This window comes from Trachymyrmex cornetzi, unplaced genomic scaffold (assembly GCF_001594075.2).
Source record: "Trachymyrmex cornetzi isolate Tcor2-1 unplaced genomic scaffold, Tcor1.1 scaffold166, whole genome shotgun sequence".
NCBI classification, from domain to species: domain Eukaryota; kingdom Metazoa; phylum Arthropoda; class Insecta; order Hymenoptera; family Formicidae; genus Trachymyrmex; species Trachymyrmex cornetzi.
The window spans coordinates 607760-624808 of record NW_017296266.1 but is presented as its reverse complement, the minus strand read 5'-3'; the positions used below and the strand labels follow the sequence as shown (position 1 = coordinate 624808).

Sequence of the window (17049 nt, the reverse complement as noted above, 5' to 3'; positions counted from 1 at the left end):
TTCAAGGTTTTCTGTAGGCTGCTGGCTACTTATTTTAAACGGGTAAAATCTGAAACTCTTATATGCAGCACATATTGTGACGAGTTGACTGTAGGAGCCGGTGACAAAACTACAATTTTTAATTTTCTTTCATTTTTCGCATTACATTGTAGCTGGCAGCCTGTGTTGTTGTCGATACTTTGATTGTGGAGAAAGACTTTTCAATCCATAAACACAATTAAGAGAAAAGAGTCTTTAAAAATTGATGGTAAAACAAGACACTCCAGCATCCCCTTAAGAATCTTTATTTTAGACCGCATATGTGAGAAACACAATCAATACTAGAAATTTAAAATGCCTATTAGGTCGAAGCTGGATCTTCATTGCTTTAAATAATTCAATCTTCCAGACTATAAACGCAATTAAAACCACTCTAGTAATCGCGAATTAAATTGACAAGCAATTTAATAGTTTGATGCTATTGTCAAGCATCATATTATAAAGATGTTAATGTGTTGAAACTATTAATAAATTTACATATTAACCCTTCGTTAACACTCCTTTTTCTTTATCGCTCTTTGACACACTGAGTGGCTCACACCCAGAGCAATGTTTAAACAACTGACATTCTTATTTAAAAAAATAAGTCAATCAATATGAAAAAAATTATGGATCAATTTCAAGGTCTGTAGAATACATTCAAATAGTTTTTGATTGAGATTTCATTACAGTTTTTGTGAAAAAAAACTCTTGAGTTCAATGAATAGAAAAAAAACGAGAAAAATCTTTGAAAAATTGTAACTTTTAAAAAATTTAATATTAAAATTAAAAAATTTACAGAATTATTCAGATACGATACTTTAAAAAAAAATTAAGAGTTGATTTTGAATAAAAAGAATATTTATTTTACATGTTGAATGTAGGCTATTTTGAAAACTGAAAAAAACAAATTTTTTTTATAAACATTGTATTTTTGTTCTACAAAATAAAAGAAAATTGAGTTTCAGAGAATTAAAATAATTTTGTGGATGGTTCACACCCAGATATGTCAACGAAGGGTTAATATTACATATTGTATATCAATATGTAATATCAAAATGAAAATATATGAGTTAAATGAAGCATTTTTAATTTAATAACTAAAGGCTAAATGTTTTTACATCAAATTATTTTATTTTTATTAAATTACCATTTTACCAGTCTCCAAAAATTATTGACTATAAATTTTCCGAATAAATTACCGTAAAATTTGATCATTTTCATCTCTCTGTGGCCGAATAAATAGCCAGTCTTTACTCATCTCCTCGCACGATCTTTTTTTTTTATCCGAAAGATAATGAGCAGAATACAGATTATCCGATCGATCGAGGCATGGAGGATCCAAGTCAAATATATATATACACAAAGAATCTTTATGTTTGTCTTAATATTATTATTTCAGTATAAAGAAACAAAAATTATAAGTAATGTCTACAACTTGAATCTTCTGTGCCATGATTCGATTGTGTTGTTATAACGATAAGGGAGAATCATATGAGGCGGATTTTATGAAGGAGCTGGCTATTTATTCAGAGTCACAGAGCATGCATGTGTTACATGAGTATAATGCTCCGTGGCTGAACAAATAGCCAGCTCCTTCGGCCTCATAAAATCCGCTTCATACGAGTCTCCCTTATCGAATCGTTGTGACAACACGATCGAATCATGGCACAAAAGATTCAAGTTGTAGACATTACTTATAATTTTTGTTTCTTTATACTGAAATAATAATATTAAGACAAACATAAAGATTCTTTGTGTATACATATATTTGACTTGGATCCTCCATGTCTCGATCGATCGAATAATATGTATTCTGTTCATTATCTTTTGGACCAAAAAAAAAAAGATCATACAAAGGAGATGGGTTAGGACTGTGTAACGTAAGCATATCGTGGCAGGATTCGATTGGCGTACACTGAACCTTTTGGTGGCGATCGAACAGCAATCACCGAATATCGCGGATGGTGTCCATATGGACAGACAAGAGACGGATGTGGGTGCAGGTGATCAGGTAATCCATTCTCAGTCCATGCCACAGAACAGTAAAAAATAATTCAATGTTCTTATTTCTTACTCTTCCCTCTCCCCCTTCCTGGAAAGATTGCCTCAAAATCTGTTTTGCTATTCTGTGTGTCACAAGCGTGTGTTACATCTACGTGTGTGATAATGCAAGCACTCGTACAAGTATTTGTAAGCACTATTGTTGTAAGATAATACTATACATATTTTTATGAAAAATTCTTCACAATGCTGCGTCAATCGTGCAGGAAATTTCTAATTTGACAGAAATATCTCGAAGATGAATTACAAAGCACTGGAATGTGATTCCAACAAAGTGCCGATACTACTTATCATGTTTATAGGAAGTAAGGCTGCTTGTAATATGTTCAGATACACACATACATATAACATTATTCATTATGTATAATAAGTTCATTGTTTAATCTATAAATAAGTATAACATGTACCAGACAGAAGAATTAGTATTTCAAAGAATTGAAATTTATTTGATATTTTGAGAAGTTTGTCTGAACTCGTACATTCAGCCATCGTATTAGTTTTAATCAAGCCAGGATCAATGCAGTATGATAAAAGCCCGATACATCGAAATGGCGGAATCTCGTGAAAGAAGAATGTTGATGCATTAACAGCAGTGAATATCTTTATCTTACGTAGTTGATTTCTGCAGGTTTTGACTACAAGCTGTGCAATGTTCTGTTGGCACTCGACGCTCAGTCACCAAATATCGCGGCAGGCGTTCATGAAAACCGTAGCGACGAGGAAGTGGGAGCAGGAGATCAGGTCAATTAGCATTTCCATCGTTGAATTTATCTTTTCTCTTTGTTTCCTGTTTTCTTCTCTTTGACCGTTTGCCTCCTGCGCTACTAAGTACATTCTTTACAGTACTAGTTGTAACATCACTTCTTCTTTACTTCACTTATATCCCACTAGCCCGTTTCTTATTTCTTCACTGTAGAGGTGGAAGTGGTATTTGACATATTGAGTGTCTTTCTTTGCTGCATTATCACAGTCGTCTAAATGCACTATTATACGAATGATTCTGTTGTGAATTCTGTAGCTGGATCTGGAATATAGAAAGTGCGAAATTGATTGTGTAGAATATAGTCTGCATGAAAGTTTATGTAGATTTGAAAACATTTGTACGTTTTACACTATTATAGATCCACGATATCTCCATAGAATAATCACTTCAGTATGATTCTATTTTGTTAGTTGAGAATGTAATTTATTGTTAAATAATTTAAATTAAATTAAATTGATCTAGCTAAGATCATAATCCTAATCGAATTTATTAAGTAGTTGTTATGTAATTAAATTGGTTGGTTGTGTTAATAATGATGTAAATATTTTGTAAATAGTTTCTTTACTGTAATTGTTAATGACAATATCCCTTCTATCATATTTACATGTTCTGTTCTGTGTGTGGCACTCTTTACTGCATTATTTTTTATTGCTTTATTACTTGCTTTTTTATATAGTTCTGTATAGCACCACATGTATATTAATATTATACAATAATTTACTCTTCACAAAAGCTTTTCTATTTTTATTTAAACTTTCTTTTATTTCACGCACAAAAACATATTTACTTTTATATTTTGACAGCACATAATTTCAAATAACTAATCTATATATTTAAAATTATATGTACAATATTTTGCTTGTGAAGCTTATATCTCATAAATTTTAGCTGGAATAACTCAAATTCTTCCACCAGGGTCTAATGTTTGGATACGCAACTGATGAAACTGATGAATGTATGCCACTGACGGTCGTGTTAGCGCATAAATTGAATCAGAAAATCGCCGAGCTAAGACGAAGTGGCGAACTATGGTGGGCTCGTCCAGATTCAAAAACACAGGTTTGATTTTTGTATATCTATACATATTTTTCATTTATCTTAATTTATAAAGCGTAGAGTTTAAATCTGATGTGATAAACAAACAGAAAAGTATTTACCAGAATTTAAGAAATTTTTAGGAGATTTCCAATCTTAATTATTAGCGATACTTTTCATACTTAGAGATAATTAAAAAATGAGGTTTATAGACAGTGACGATTATTCGAAGATGAATTTTATGAAGTATTTGCTACTCGTGAAGTGCCATGATGTTAAAATTTAAACTGAGAATAATCCATCAAATATATATTTTTTTTTTTACAATACATTAATAATTGAAAATAAATTAGTGTAAAATTATACATAAAATGTAATTACGTATGCGATAGGTAACCTGTGAATATATCATGGACCATGGAACCTGCGTACCTATAAGAGTCCATACTGTTGTCGTGTCACTGCAACATAGTGAAAAAATTAGTCTAGATGAGCTACGTAAGGCGGTCATGGAGAAAGTCATCAAAGAAGTGATTCCAGCGAGATATTTGGATGAAAGAACAGTCTTCCATGTGAATCCTTGCGGGCTTTTCATTATTGGTGGACCACAGGTATCATTAAAGTTTCAAAAAATGAAGTTCAAAGATAGTGATGATTATTCGATGATGTATTTTGTATATTTGCTACTTTTGAATACTATGATACTAAAAATTAAACTGAGAATAATCCTTCAAATATATATTTTGCAATTTTTTAATAATTTGAAAAATTAATATACAATTACGTATAAAACGTATACGATTATAATATAATAATATATATGATTATGTATATACATAATAGTATTATGTATATAGTAATAATAGTATTATGTATTATGTATACAATAGTATATGATTATGTTTTAAACTATTACATGACAATGCAAATATTAATCAAAATAAAAATATGCATTATGTTTTTATAAGTTGTGTTCTCTCTTTCTGATATACTGTTATTACAAATTTCAGAGTGACGCTGGTCTTACTGGTCGAAAGATCATCGTAGATACGTATGGCGGTTGGGGAGCACATGGTGGTGGTGCATTTTCTGGTAAAGATTTTACGAAAGTGGATAGATCAGCTGCATATGCTGCAAGATGGGTTGCTAAATCCTTGGTGAAGGCTGGTCTCTGCAGACGTTGTCTTGTACAGGTAAAATTTAATATAAGCATCAAGATTTTGTGAAAATAAATTAAACAATTTCTGTAACTTTTATAATGTGAAATTTCATAACTTTGTATTATATAGAAAATTTGCAATTATTTGTGTTAGGTTTCTTATGCTATTGGAGTAGCGGAACCGTTGTCTATCACAGTTTTCGATTATGGCACATCCACGCGTTCACAAAACGAACTCTTAGACATAGTGCACAAGAACTTCGATTTGCGACCCGGAAAAATCGTTAAGTATGTATAATTAATTTTTCTCGTAATTTTAATACTTTTATTACACAAACTGTTAGAATAAATATTATTTTGTTTACATGATATATTTACAATGATTATATAATTCATTAATAATAAATCAAAAGAATATATAAATCAATTAAAATATATTATCTTCTTTATAGAGAGTTGAACCTTCGCAACCCTATTTATCAACAAACCAGTACATATGGTCATTTTGGACGAGACGGTTTCACATGGGAGCAACCAAAAAAGCTGGTCTTTGATTGATGAGAGGATGGATTTTAAATTGGTTTTGGCGTTTTTCGGTTTTAGATATTTGATAGAATCTGTTTCTCGTTCTCTAATTCTATCTCCCTCTCTATCTTTTTCTCGGAGAAAAAAAATCGTATTTCAAGTAAAAGAAAAGAATTTCGTCCGCGATATACTTCGATCTCCGTGCCGCAGCCATTATCGAGGCCATCGATTACGCCAATACTTAGCAATAGAGAGGACTAGGTATGGGCAATTCTCTTTCTAGTTCTTTTTGCCATGGAATACCGCATTATATATGTGACGACAGGCATAGTACAAATATCGTTTATAATCCAGTATATTACATCCAATCCAATACATTACATCGCATTATGAAAAAAGCGTTACGAAAAGAGCGAACTAAGCCTATATTATGAAGCGCATTTTCATGTTTAGATGTTTAAAAACTTCTTTCTTAAACTGATGTGAGTGATTTACAAGAAAACACAGGGAAGTGTCCCCCTCTGATTTTGACGAGTTTTAATTTGTGTAATCCAGACTAAAATAAAAGACGTTTTTTTTTATACATGATTATACTCATTTTTATGTAATGAAATGCTTCTTTTTTTTTTAAGTAGATCAATTTCTTTCAAAGCGAATATCGTCAAAACTGTTAAAAATTTGCTTACCATTATAAAATATTGCAGATCATTCACATACAATTTTCATCAAAAAATTTTTTTAATCTTTTATAGAGCTGATTTGTCATCCTCTAAAAGGAAAGTGTTTCATCCCCCAAAAGTGCATATTGTCATATAAAAAAAATATGTTTTTTATTTTAGTCTAAACTATGGCTGCGATCCACTTAGCACTTCAAACGCTACAGAGCATTTGTAGCACTGACATGGCTGGTCTATTTGATGCTTCAGAATGCTCCCAGCAACTCTGATTACGTCATCAATACGTCATCGTTTTTGCTCCCACTTCGCTCCAACTGCCTCACCTCGGAAGGTAGGTTGGCTGGAGCATTCACGTAGCAATTGTAGCATTCGAAATAATAATGGACCAATCGGAGCGTAGCGTTTGGAGCGTAACGTTCAGAGCATTTGGAAGAAGCAAGTGGACCGCAGCCTATAACGTATTAAAAACTGATTAAAATCGGAAGAGATAGATACTTTTCTGTGTTTTCTTGTCAGTCTGGTAACAGCAAATTACATGCTGATGCTATTTACTTGCAAATAAGTAAGAAGAAAAAAAACTTGTAGTAGATAAAATTTTCATCTTAAAAAAAAATGTATAAACAAGCGCATATCGATACGTGTTTTCAGATTCGAGAATGTAACTGCAGATCTTATAGATTTTTAGCTGTATTAGTCCCTCGCACGTACATGAAAGTTCGATGCTCCGATTTGATTAGTTAATGTTCATTTTTACCAGTGTAAGTTAAAGTTAATTTATATTGATAGAAATAGACATAAACGAGCTAATTTTTTAATCAGAATGCATAAATCACATACCGCTGATTTACGTAAAGTATTTTATTTCATTAATGACACTATCGAATTACCGATCGATCTTTCGTGTACGTATCTTCACTAGAATTATTAATCGTTGAGGAGAAAAAAGAAGTGTAAATTGACAGTGTATTCTTGATGTATGTGTAGCAAAGAAGGAAATGACGTTGCACGTCATGAACGCGTCACGTTCATGAGTTTTACGAAAGATAGTTACAACATAATATCGGATAAAATACATTATCAATTAGAGTAGAATCATCATTAAATATCTTAGAGTATTTAAAAATCATCAGATTAGAGTTTACAGCTTCGTAATAAAATTAGATTTCACATCATTTTATAGTATAGGTACACGCGAATATTCGTAACTATGCAATGTATTTAATAACTCCATGGAATGTACGGTCATTTCCCCCTTTGCTATTGTTTTAACTAAATAGAACAATTGCAGCAGATATTATAAAAAGATGCGAAATTGAAAATCTAATCTCGGTAGAGATCCAGCACAGACCGTGTGACGGAGCTCGAAACTGTTGTAGAATTTTTCATTGTTCTTTGGTATATATATTATCCGACATTGTCGGATTTTAATAGCAGACAAAAATTTAAAAACCCTTGTAAAAATATTTAATCACCTTCTGGCAGAATTGATGTGTGCGATTTGCGTGAAAACGATATCGGCAATATGTAATAGTGCACAGATCATGAAAAAAAAACACAATAAAACGGATTTTTTAATAAAAAAACATTCTCTGTCGTTTTGTGTACTACCGCACCATTACATAGATAAACATTATCCTCGATCTTCCTAGAATTTACGCAACACATAATTTGCTCTTAACAGACTAATATTGCATTTCTGTGAATGTTTTCCCGGCAAATGGCATGAGCTCTGTCGCACAAGACGCTGCGACTGGCTATATAGTTCGCGAATATAGCGAGTCATTTTTATATGCATTTACACGGTCACTCTACAGTATAACGAAATGTATAACATGTAGAATAATCCGAATAATCAAATAGCTCCCGTGTTCCTGTTGCCGCACATTTTGTTACATTGTAGCGATACTTTTACAGTAGAGTACCATAGCGTATATATATATCCAGTAAAGTAAATTTAAATAAAACTTACACAAGACTCGTCAGTGCAACTTAGGCCCTGCGCACAATAGAAAGAATAAGGAATTAGGAATAAAGAATAAACGATTTTAACCTATTTTAGAAATCGAATATATCGGAATACACGGTTTCTAATAGGTTAAAATCGTTTATTCTTTATTCCTAATTCCTTATTCTTTCTATTGTGTATAGGACCTTATTCCTATTGTACATAAGCGACATTTTGTAATATTTTTCTCCTTTTATATGCCAAGTAATTCTCTTGTTTTAAAATATTTCCCTCTATAAATAACTATATATAGCATACAATAGGTTTTAGGAAGCCAGGTAATAAGGATAATAATCATAATAGAATAGCATTTATGTGCACATAAATAGTTCCATTAAGATAGCTTTGTATTTAGAACTATATACATCAATTATAGATAATCTTAAACTTACATCGGAAAGAGTACACGATACATAATCATTTAAGATATATTGAATATAAAAATTATAATATAAGAATATAATTGCTGCCTAAAAGGGAAAGCTAAATTATATTAATGCAATCAATGTTATTATTCTATATTCAGCTGACGTTTTTATCATGTCGCATATGCTTCGTTCAAATTGCACTTAGTATTAAAAAATGATACGGAATTATAATTCCTTTATGCGTACAAAAATATCAATTGAATAAAAAAATGTTCGGAACTTAAAACTAATATTGAGTTTATTTTAATCATTCTTGTATAAATAGCAATGAAGTAATCGAGATGTTTCAAAATTTTTAATATTTTTTGTTTTAAATTTTTTAATGTTTACATTTTAGATTCCGTTTCATGTACATACAAATGGATTGTTTTTGGGTAAGTTTCTTAAATAAGATTTGCTAATATTTATACAAAAGTGACTAAAATAAATATACATTAAATGTTCCTTAACATTAAATGTATGAATTACATATAAGATTACACAATTAAGCCCGTTTCTCAATGAAATAAACACAAAAAACTCTTCAAAAATCTAGATTAAAAATTTTTCTCGCTAATATAGACAATTCACTGCAGGTCTAATTCCGACACAGATCAAAAATTGGAAAGAATTTTTCATACCCACTAGATCCCAGGAAAATCACAACAAACTGAGCAAAATATTGCTCAATTTGCTATGAGTTTCTTGGGCGCATGGATACGACTGTGTCTTAGCAGTGAACTCTTATCTGTAAATGTCTTCTCACACTCGACGCACTTGTACGTTCTACCAGTGTGCGTAACCAAGTGCCTGCTGAGACCCGACGCGTGACAAAACGCTTTTGGACAAAGTTGACAATGATGCAATTGAATATCATTCGGATTCAATTTCTGATGCCGACGCATGTGCACCTTAAGTGCTTCTCGCTGCGTGAAGCTCTTATCGCAATGCTGGCACTGGAACGGTTTTTGGCCAGAATGTGTCATTAAGTGCCGGAACAAAATCTCCTTCTGAGCGAAAGCACGGTGACAGATGTTGCAACCAAATGGTTTCTCACCTGCAATATAAATAAAGATAACATTAATCGTATTATTTATATCCTATAATAAATTTAATAATTATGCATTTTTCAACGTATTGTTCATTAACAAACACTACGTGACTTGTATTGAAAAGAAACGATCTGTTCAAAAAGAAGTTAGACTTTTTACGATTGTGATTAAAATTTTTAATATCATAAATTTGAAATGGCAGATCTTTTTCTTAATAGGCAAATTGTCCGAGACAATTTCAGCGAGCTAGCCAGATAAGCTAGTCAACATCTCCAGGAAGAAATAATATTGAGAAAAATGTCTACAAATATCTAGTTTATATGTGTGTATCCATAATTAATATGCACGAAACAACAAATACCAACCTGTATGTGTACGCTCGTGTCTCACTAACGCAGATCTTGTCGGAAACCATTTTTCGCATGCTTGACACGTAAATCCCCTTTGTGTAGAATGTACTGACTGATGACTCTTCAACATTATTCTCCGGGTGAACGCTTTCGGACATTTGTCGCATTTAAACACCTTCAATTCTGGATTAGCATCAACTGCAATATACATTTGCCTTTTATGTAACTGTCGCATTCTCGTCATTTCTCCTTTATTACAGTATCTTGTAGAATTCTTTACCGATTGTGTCACCCAAAGGCTGTAACTTCAACGAATCAGGCTCATTGGGATTGTCGCTAGTGACCTCCATCATGTAAACATTTTTATGTTCATTTCCTATTCCTCGCTGCATCTCTTCCGTCTCGTCATCGGACTCCTGCTCCTGTTTGATACGCGATGTCCTTATCGTACAGCGTGCCTTCGCCATTCGTTCCTCAGCAGGTACCAACGTGATGTTCTCCGGATCCTCCGAGATATTTTCCTCCATCTCCGGATTTTCAGAAGTCATTCCTGCATATCAATTAATAATAGTATATATATATGAACTAAATATTTATAAACGTTTCCCAATGTTACTTCCTACCAGAGTAATAAATTTTAAATACAAGTTTCTAAAATAAAGATTAAGCAATCTTTTCTAATAAAATTTTCAATTCTAAAAAGCCAATGGAAATTGGTCCATTTATAACTATAAAGCAATGAAATAAACTCCTTGTCAGTAACACACCCAGGATATAGCCACCAACGAGTTCTTCCTCTGTCACCTCGATAGGATCTCCATCTGTCTGACCACTGTTGCCTTTTGTTGAAACCAGATCAGCTAGCAGCTGCTTAACTTGCTTGGACTTTCCTGTGGATTCTTGAGACTCGTCCCTACTGCTATCCTGGTTCTCGCCTTCTTCGTCCTGTCCAGACAACTGTTGTATCAACTTCATATGCTTTCTGAGCTTGGAGTCTGCAGCTTGGCATTTTTTTCTGAATTGATAGGATTTCTCCAACTGGTATTTGCAGGGATGACATATCATGTTAGGCAGGCCATCCTGCTCAAAAACCTAAAACATTGATATCAAAGTCTTCAGTTTATCAACTTTAATTATATTAAGGCTTAATGAGATAAATGGAGCTAAACTGACATATTAAAAAAATGTAGTACATATTTTTTATCAATACAATTTACATGAGATTCCACTCCAAAGAATTCAGTAACAATCTCAAAATCTAACAAAATTTATCTTGCCTTTCTTTAACATAGTCGAAGGTTTCGGATCGGAACGCGGAACGCTCGAGTATCTTCCGGAGTTCAGGTGCCATCGAGAGAAGCCATTTATAAAGGACGGCGCGTCTCAAAAAGCTGCGATTCCTCAAAGAAGCTCGACTACGAATTACATCGGGACGCTACACGTCCGACGCGTACTAACATTACAGATCTCTATAAATCCGTAGAGTAAACAGGAGTGCCTCCGCCGTGCCGGTTCTAGGTCTCTGTAATGAGGTAGTAGCGCGCGTAAAAGGCGCACCGCTATCTATCGTGTCGCATAAGTTCGTCGATAACTCGGTAAAGCCGGTACTTGCGAACCCGCGGCCGCGCGTAACATCGATCGCCCGTACAACGTCATTCGCGCGCGCACGCGTACACATGCATGTGACGTAGCGGACGTAGCAGTTATTGCCTTACCACTGTTACCGTGCGCCGCGCGTCAATGTGTACGTGTCATGCATATACGCAACACACGCGGCGAAGAGGGGAGATAATATGCGAGAGGACGCCGTGCGCAGAGAGATAAACTAGATTCCTATTTTTCAATGAGCGACTCCTCCGGCCGCTGATTATTATCGCCCGATGCGAATCGATCGTGCCGACAACGGTGACGACGAGGACGACGACGACGACGCAATGTTTTTCGCGACGGTGATTTGCGTCGTGGAATTCACACGTATCTTTTTCTATCCTCTCCTCACCTCGACCCACCTCGATATTGACGCAGGAGAGTATCCGCAGCGGCATCGGCACGGTCTCGTCGTCGTAGATCGGCACCATTTCCTCTTCCTTCGCCAGGCAGAGCCGGCATAGCTCGTTGACATGGATGATCACGTTGCTCGGGCTGTCGCCCTTTTTCCTGCTGTACGTTTTCATCATGCGCCCTTTCCAGCCGTGGGTGCCCGCGGTGCCGCTCTCGTCGGTCTATCTGTTCTACTCCGGAGTATCCCTTTTCCCACCTTCCCACGCTCTAGCCAGCTCTATCTGTCCCGCGCTCTCCTTTTTCGAATTTGCGACAAGTGCACGATCGGAGCGTGTAACGTCGAAAATGCGACGAAGTTTTCTCGAGTGAGAAGTCGCAATCGGCCAACGGACTCGGTCACACACAACGGAATCTATAATGGCGGTCGTCCTCAATGGCGGGCGCGTACGGCGGACTGCAGCGCTGCGTCCTCAATAGCGGAAGAAATATCCGTGCGCGCGCTACGCGAGAGCGAGAGAGACGCGCGATCCGGACGGCAGCGAGCGCGAGCGAGAGGTAACGAACGAAGAGAGAGAGAGATCTCTAAAGCCGATCGAACGACGGGGCAGAAACAGCGTCGCGCCGTGCCGTGGGAGAAGCGTCGGGAGGAGAAGTGTCGGGAAGGAGATCGAATGAGTGGCTGCCATTGCCGCGCGCGAGAGTCGGTAAGGGCGATTACGATTATTGATCTTCCATTCTTCCCAACGGCGGGAAATGCGAGCCCTGCCCAGTCTCTCTCCCACGCGGGAAAAATGGACTGTTGTAACGGATACATACGGATATGTACATACATTGTAAAAATTACAACAATTGTACTGGCCAGGTAATTTCAAAGTTCACTATCGCTAAGGTGTATATTTAGATCCCCGAAGTATATTTAGACTTGAAGTAAAACCACTATCAACTTACAAATAAAATTATTCTTCTTTGTAATAACTAAAAAATTTGTAAAAAAATTTATTCTAATGAAATTAAGTTTATAGAAATATTTAAGTATTAATTAGTCAATTAATTATATACAATTTTTCTTAAACCATGTTATCAAAGTGTACGACTATAAAATTGTAAATATGATATGTGTGATATCACATTACCAGTATGTTATGTAATGTTACAAAAATATGCATACGTTTCATAAATTTTCCGTTTCATATGAAGGTATATTTACGCGATTAGATGTAAAAGTCCTAGTTTTTGTAAAAACATACAATTTTATATATTTTCATCATGAATTAATTTTTATGTAGATAATTTTTATTATAGATAATTTCCTCTCGTCGCACGCGCCTCTTCGGCAGGAAGAACCACCGTGGAAAATGAAGGAGGCATGCGATGTGCACCGCTCGCCGCGCTCATCTCCTCGGTCATCCAGGGCGATACGTATCGTCGGATAGACCGATAGACCGAGCTCTGCATCTAAAACCGCTTTACGTAAGTCGTAGCTCCCTCATTATCAATTTGGAAACAGCTTCACCTGAATTAGCTAAATCGACAATTAATTCACCCAGCAAACTCGAATCATCGTTCCTTTTGATTTTTCTGATACATGTACCCCTCGTTGACAATAGAAACAATGAAAATGTTTCGTTGCGTTTAACAATCTAATGTTCATTTCTACCAATTTAGATTAACTTATTTAATGTCAATCAACTATTCATTTAACTTACTTTTTATCTTTTTCTAAACATTAGAAAGAGATAAAGAATAAATTAAACTGTAATTAAACTTAATCTGTATTAGTGGAAATAAATATAATGCAACATTCGAATCGAATTATAGTTCGGCAATTAATCCTATTGGCAAAATTAGTGTTGAAACTATTTGTCTATTTTTTCACATGTTAAACAAAAAAATTAATATAATTCTATTAATGGTAATAAAATAATACAGGAATCAAATAATTACCGATTAAGTCAAACGGAGTTCGTTAATCATAGTCATCCCTAAATATTCGGACTATAATAATATGTCCGAAATCGATGACTCTTTTTCCAAACATTAAGTAACAAAATGGAGATATTAATAATTCTATTCATATTAATACAAATATTATTTAATATAAATTAGGATAGCACAGATAGTGCTTAATATAAATTAAAATAGTACAAATATTATTTAATAAATTAATCATCGATTATAAATTAATTAAAATTTGATCAAAATTGCCCTAAAGTAATTGTTAGTGATCGTCGATCTCAAATTACTCGATTCTCATGTTGTATCGTTAAAGGACACACCCTATCTGTCGAAACTGCTATAAACGTAAATTATTATATTAAGATGTCCGCTTTTTGTAATATTGCAACGAAACGTTCCAGCAATATTGTAATGTAATGTATTTGGATAAATTTTTTATGAAGACTAAAATGAAAACTATTTTTGTACATATATCTCACTAACTTCAATTTTTCTTATACATATCGCATTTCTAGTGACATGTGCTTTTCAAAAGCAATTTTTTATGATAAAACCATAAAATATTTCAATAAATGTATTAATTCTAAAGGATAAATTTATTCTCAAGAGGATAAAGCATGTATGTGTGTGTGCCCTGGGCAAATATTGTCAATCACAAATATTATCCACATTAACGTAATAATATAATCGCTTGATAAGTTAATCATGAATTAAGTTAATTGCAGTGATCCGTTTCAATTCGAAACCGAGACAATTGAAATCGATTAAAAAATGACGGTATGAAATTTATATATCAATAAAGTTCTGTCGCTGGTTTATTACTGCGTGCACATTAAGCATAAATACATCATCGATCACATAATTAATATTTCGATAAATCGTTTTCAGCAGCTTAATTGCTTATCGTTTTATCCGATAATGATGCGTTCATTGTATCCAAAAACTCGATATTATACAATCTTTTGATTTCATATTTAAAATAAAAATAAAATTTAGCTAATAAAATGGTCGTCAAATAATAGATTAATAAATTTTTTATTTGAAATTATAAAAATAGATTATATTAATTATTATATCATAAAAACGACTGTTAAACTAAAAGACTGTATTACGTAAATATTATAAAAAACTATATTTTTATATTATTATAGTAACAATTAAAGAATTACAGTTTTGTAATGTGTTTGGAATATTACAAGTATATTACTGACATCTTGCAGGCATATTGTTAATTTACATTTCTGTAATATTTCTGCAATGTTACATTGCAATCTACAATATTGCAACATTGCAGTAATATTGCTTCAATCTTCTGTGCTACATGGGTAGGATCGTAATGTATAAATATATGTAAACTTTGAGAAAAAGGAATATTATTCTTTCCCGTTCGATTACATACCTATATTGATAAATAAACCTATATTTAAATGTAAATTAAAGGTCTTATAATATTTTTGAAACATCATATCTTGGGAACAATTGAACGTACGTTAAAAAAACCTTTTCGAGCTAATTATATAAGATTTAGAAATGTTTATCTACATTTTTCACATACGATTAGTCACAAACAAATTATTCATTAAAATGTATTACAATCTGAGAAAATTTATTTATCTCGACAACTATTCACCATACGAGGTTCAATAAAACACGATTTTGTAAAAAATTTAATAATCTTTGACCTTCGTAGGAGATACTTTGTACGTAAAAGTACCCAAACCTGAGAAATTTAAGAAAAAATTTCCAGTTGTCGAAATGACCAGAAATATAACATTCTTAAAAAAATTCTGTCACATAAAGTATTGATCGTACGACTTTACAATAACCGAAATTGTTCCTAATTTTATCAACTTCCTTTTTGACAATAATTTTTCATTCGAAATAATAAAATGAAAATAAAATAAATATCTTTTGAGATATTTTCGAAAAACCGAATTTTTTAACAGTATTTTGAAGCTGGAAAGTTTCCAAGTTTCCTGGCCGTAACTACTTTTAATATGTTTTATAATAGGCCATTTCGAACAAATTTCTACACATATATCTTTCATGGCAATTTTTCCACCACAAAATTTAATTTTCCTGGGCACAGTCTGTTCATTAAATTATCTATTATATAATTAATATGGAAGCGATATTATATTAGAGTAGATGAATTGTACAGTTCGAAATTTGTTTTTAAGTAATTTTTAATTAATCTCTGATTAATATATAAAAGTACATATTAAAAATTAAAGTTTTTGTAATTGAAATAGATAGAAATGGATTCGTGTGCCCATTGCTAAATACAAAATTCTGATTTTTCGGATACTGCGTACGTACGACTTTGCTTATTATTTCTATTTCCACTCTGCTACAATATACGTATATACACAAGCCACTGACATTGATCTTCATATTGATGTTCGTTCGACAACATATAATAGCCGCGTATAGAGGAAAGTCGCCGATACTGACATAGGTCTCCCAAAGTGACACCCCCTTATTTTTCGGAAACTAACTATTGCACTTTATTAATACTAATAAAATCATGATCTGTTTAGCTAATTAAAGAAGTACAAACTCATAATTCGTAGGTTTGTTTCTATATCAAATCAGATAAAAACGAATTCTACAAATGCGAAAATAAAATTCTTACGATTTTCTTTTGCAAATTGTGGGGTTTAAATAATAGTGACTATATTATTGATAATATTACGTCATTTTAAATACTTGTAGTTTCCGAAATAAGTTTTATTTATATCATTTTTTCTTTTAGTCTTTTCATAATACGATTTTTAATTTAAAATTGGGGTGCAGCGTAAACCGACACACCTGTCCGTAAAACAGACCATGAGCTAATTTAATCTTTATAACGTTGCTTTATAGTGTCAAATAAATCTATTGGAGCTGAAGGTAATCGTGCATATACGGAACAACTCTAGAAAAGCTATCGCGTTACATATTTGCATCTTGCAGAACAGCATAAAGTAAATATGCATATAATTCAATAAAAATGTTTTATAACGAAGTAAAATGATTCTGAAAAATCTTATATACA

General features: G+C 33.2%; 3 protein-coding genes across 5 annotated transcripts in view; 2 read left to right on the top strand and 1 right to left on the bottom strand.

The window, feature by feature from the left end:
• LOC108759033 (S-adenosylmethionine synthase) overlaps positions 1-5597 on the top strand; it is a 12456-nt gene extending 6859 nt beyond the window's left edge. The window contains exons 4-10 of the mRNA XM_018504289.1: positions 1920-2032; positions 2698-2823; positions 3761-3904; positions 4273-4491; positions 4891-5073; positions 5194-5327; positions 5492-5597. Coding sequence (XP_018359791.1) covers positions 1920-2032; positions 2698-2823; positions 3761-3904; positions 4273-4491; positions 4891-5073; positions 5194-5327; positions 5492-5597 — 1025 coding nt within the window. The remainder of the gene's footprint in view (positions 1-1919; positions 2033-2697; positions 2824-3760; positions 3905-4272; positions 4492-4890; positions 5074-5193; positions 5328-5491) is intronic.
• LOC108759058 (S-adenosylmethionine synthase-like) overlaps positions 1-7824 on the top strand; it is a 14991-nt gene extending 7167 nt beyond the window's left edge. Inside the window, 9 exon segments of the mRNA XM_018504334.1 lie at positions 1920-2032; positions 2308-2327; positions 2329-2387; positions 2711-2823; positions 3761-3904; positions 4273-4491; positions 4891-5073; positions 5194-5327; positions 5492-7824. Of these exon segments, the coding sequence (XP_018359836.1) occupies positions 1920-2032; positions 2308-2327; positions 2329-2387; positions 2711-2823; positions 3761-3904; positions 4273-4491; positions 4891-5073; positions 5194-5327; positions 5492-5597 (1091 nt within the window). The 3' untranslated portion in view covers positions 5598-7824.
• A 1505-nt stretch (positions 7825-9329) lies between these two features.
• On the bottom strand, positions 9330-12517 carry LOC108759057 (zinc finger protein 3). 3 transcript variants are annotated; one of them, XM_018504332.1, is made up of 5 exons: positions 12055-12517; positions 10823-11147; positions 10336-10605; positions 10071-10253; positions 9330-9710 (listed from the first exon to the last, which is right to left on the bottom strand). In XM_018504332.1, exons 1-5 carry the CDS (start codon positions 12175-12177, stop codon positions 9340-9342), a joined length of 1272 nt encoding a protein of 423 aa, XP_018359834.1. In that variant the 5' UTR covers positions 12178-12517; the 3' UTR covers positions 9330-9339. The 3 variants fall into 3 exon arrangements, with proteins under 3 accessions (XP_018359834.1, XP_018359833.1, XP_018359835.1); XM_018504331.1 differs by having other exon boundaries at positions 12065-12517; XM_018504333.1 differs by lacking the exon at positions 12055-12517 and adding an exon at positions 11333-11479.
• Between the last annotated feature and the right edge of the window lie 4532 nt (positions 12518-17049).

Excerpts from the sequence above, each read along its gene's own strand:
- LOC108759057 (XM_018504331.1), bottom strand. The coding sequence starts at position 12,232 with ATGATGAAAACGTACAGCAGGAAAAAGGGCGACAGCCCGAGCAACGTG. Across the intron at positions 11,148-12,064 it reads TCTCCTGCGTCAATATCGAG|GTTTTTGAGCAGGATGGCCT; the intron begins GTGGGTCGAGGT and ends TCAATGTTTTAG. Across the intron at positions 10,606-10,822 it reads CGTTGGTGGCTATATCCTGG|GAATGACTTCTGAAAATCCG; the intron begins GTGTGTTACTGA and ends ATTGATATGCAG.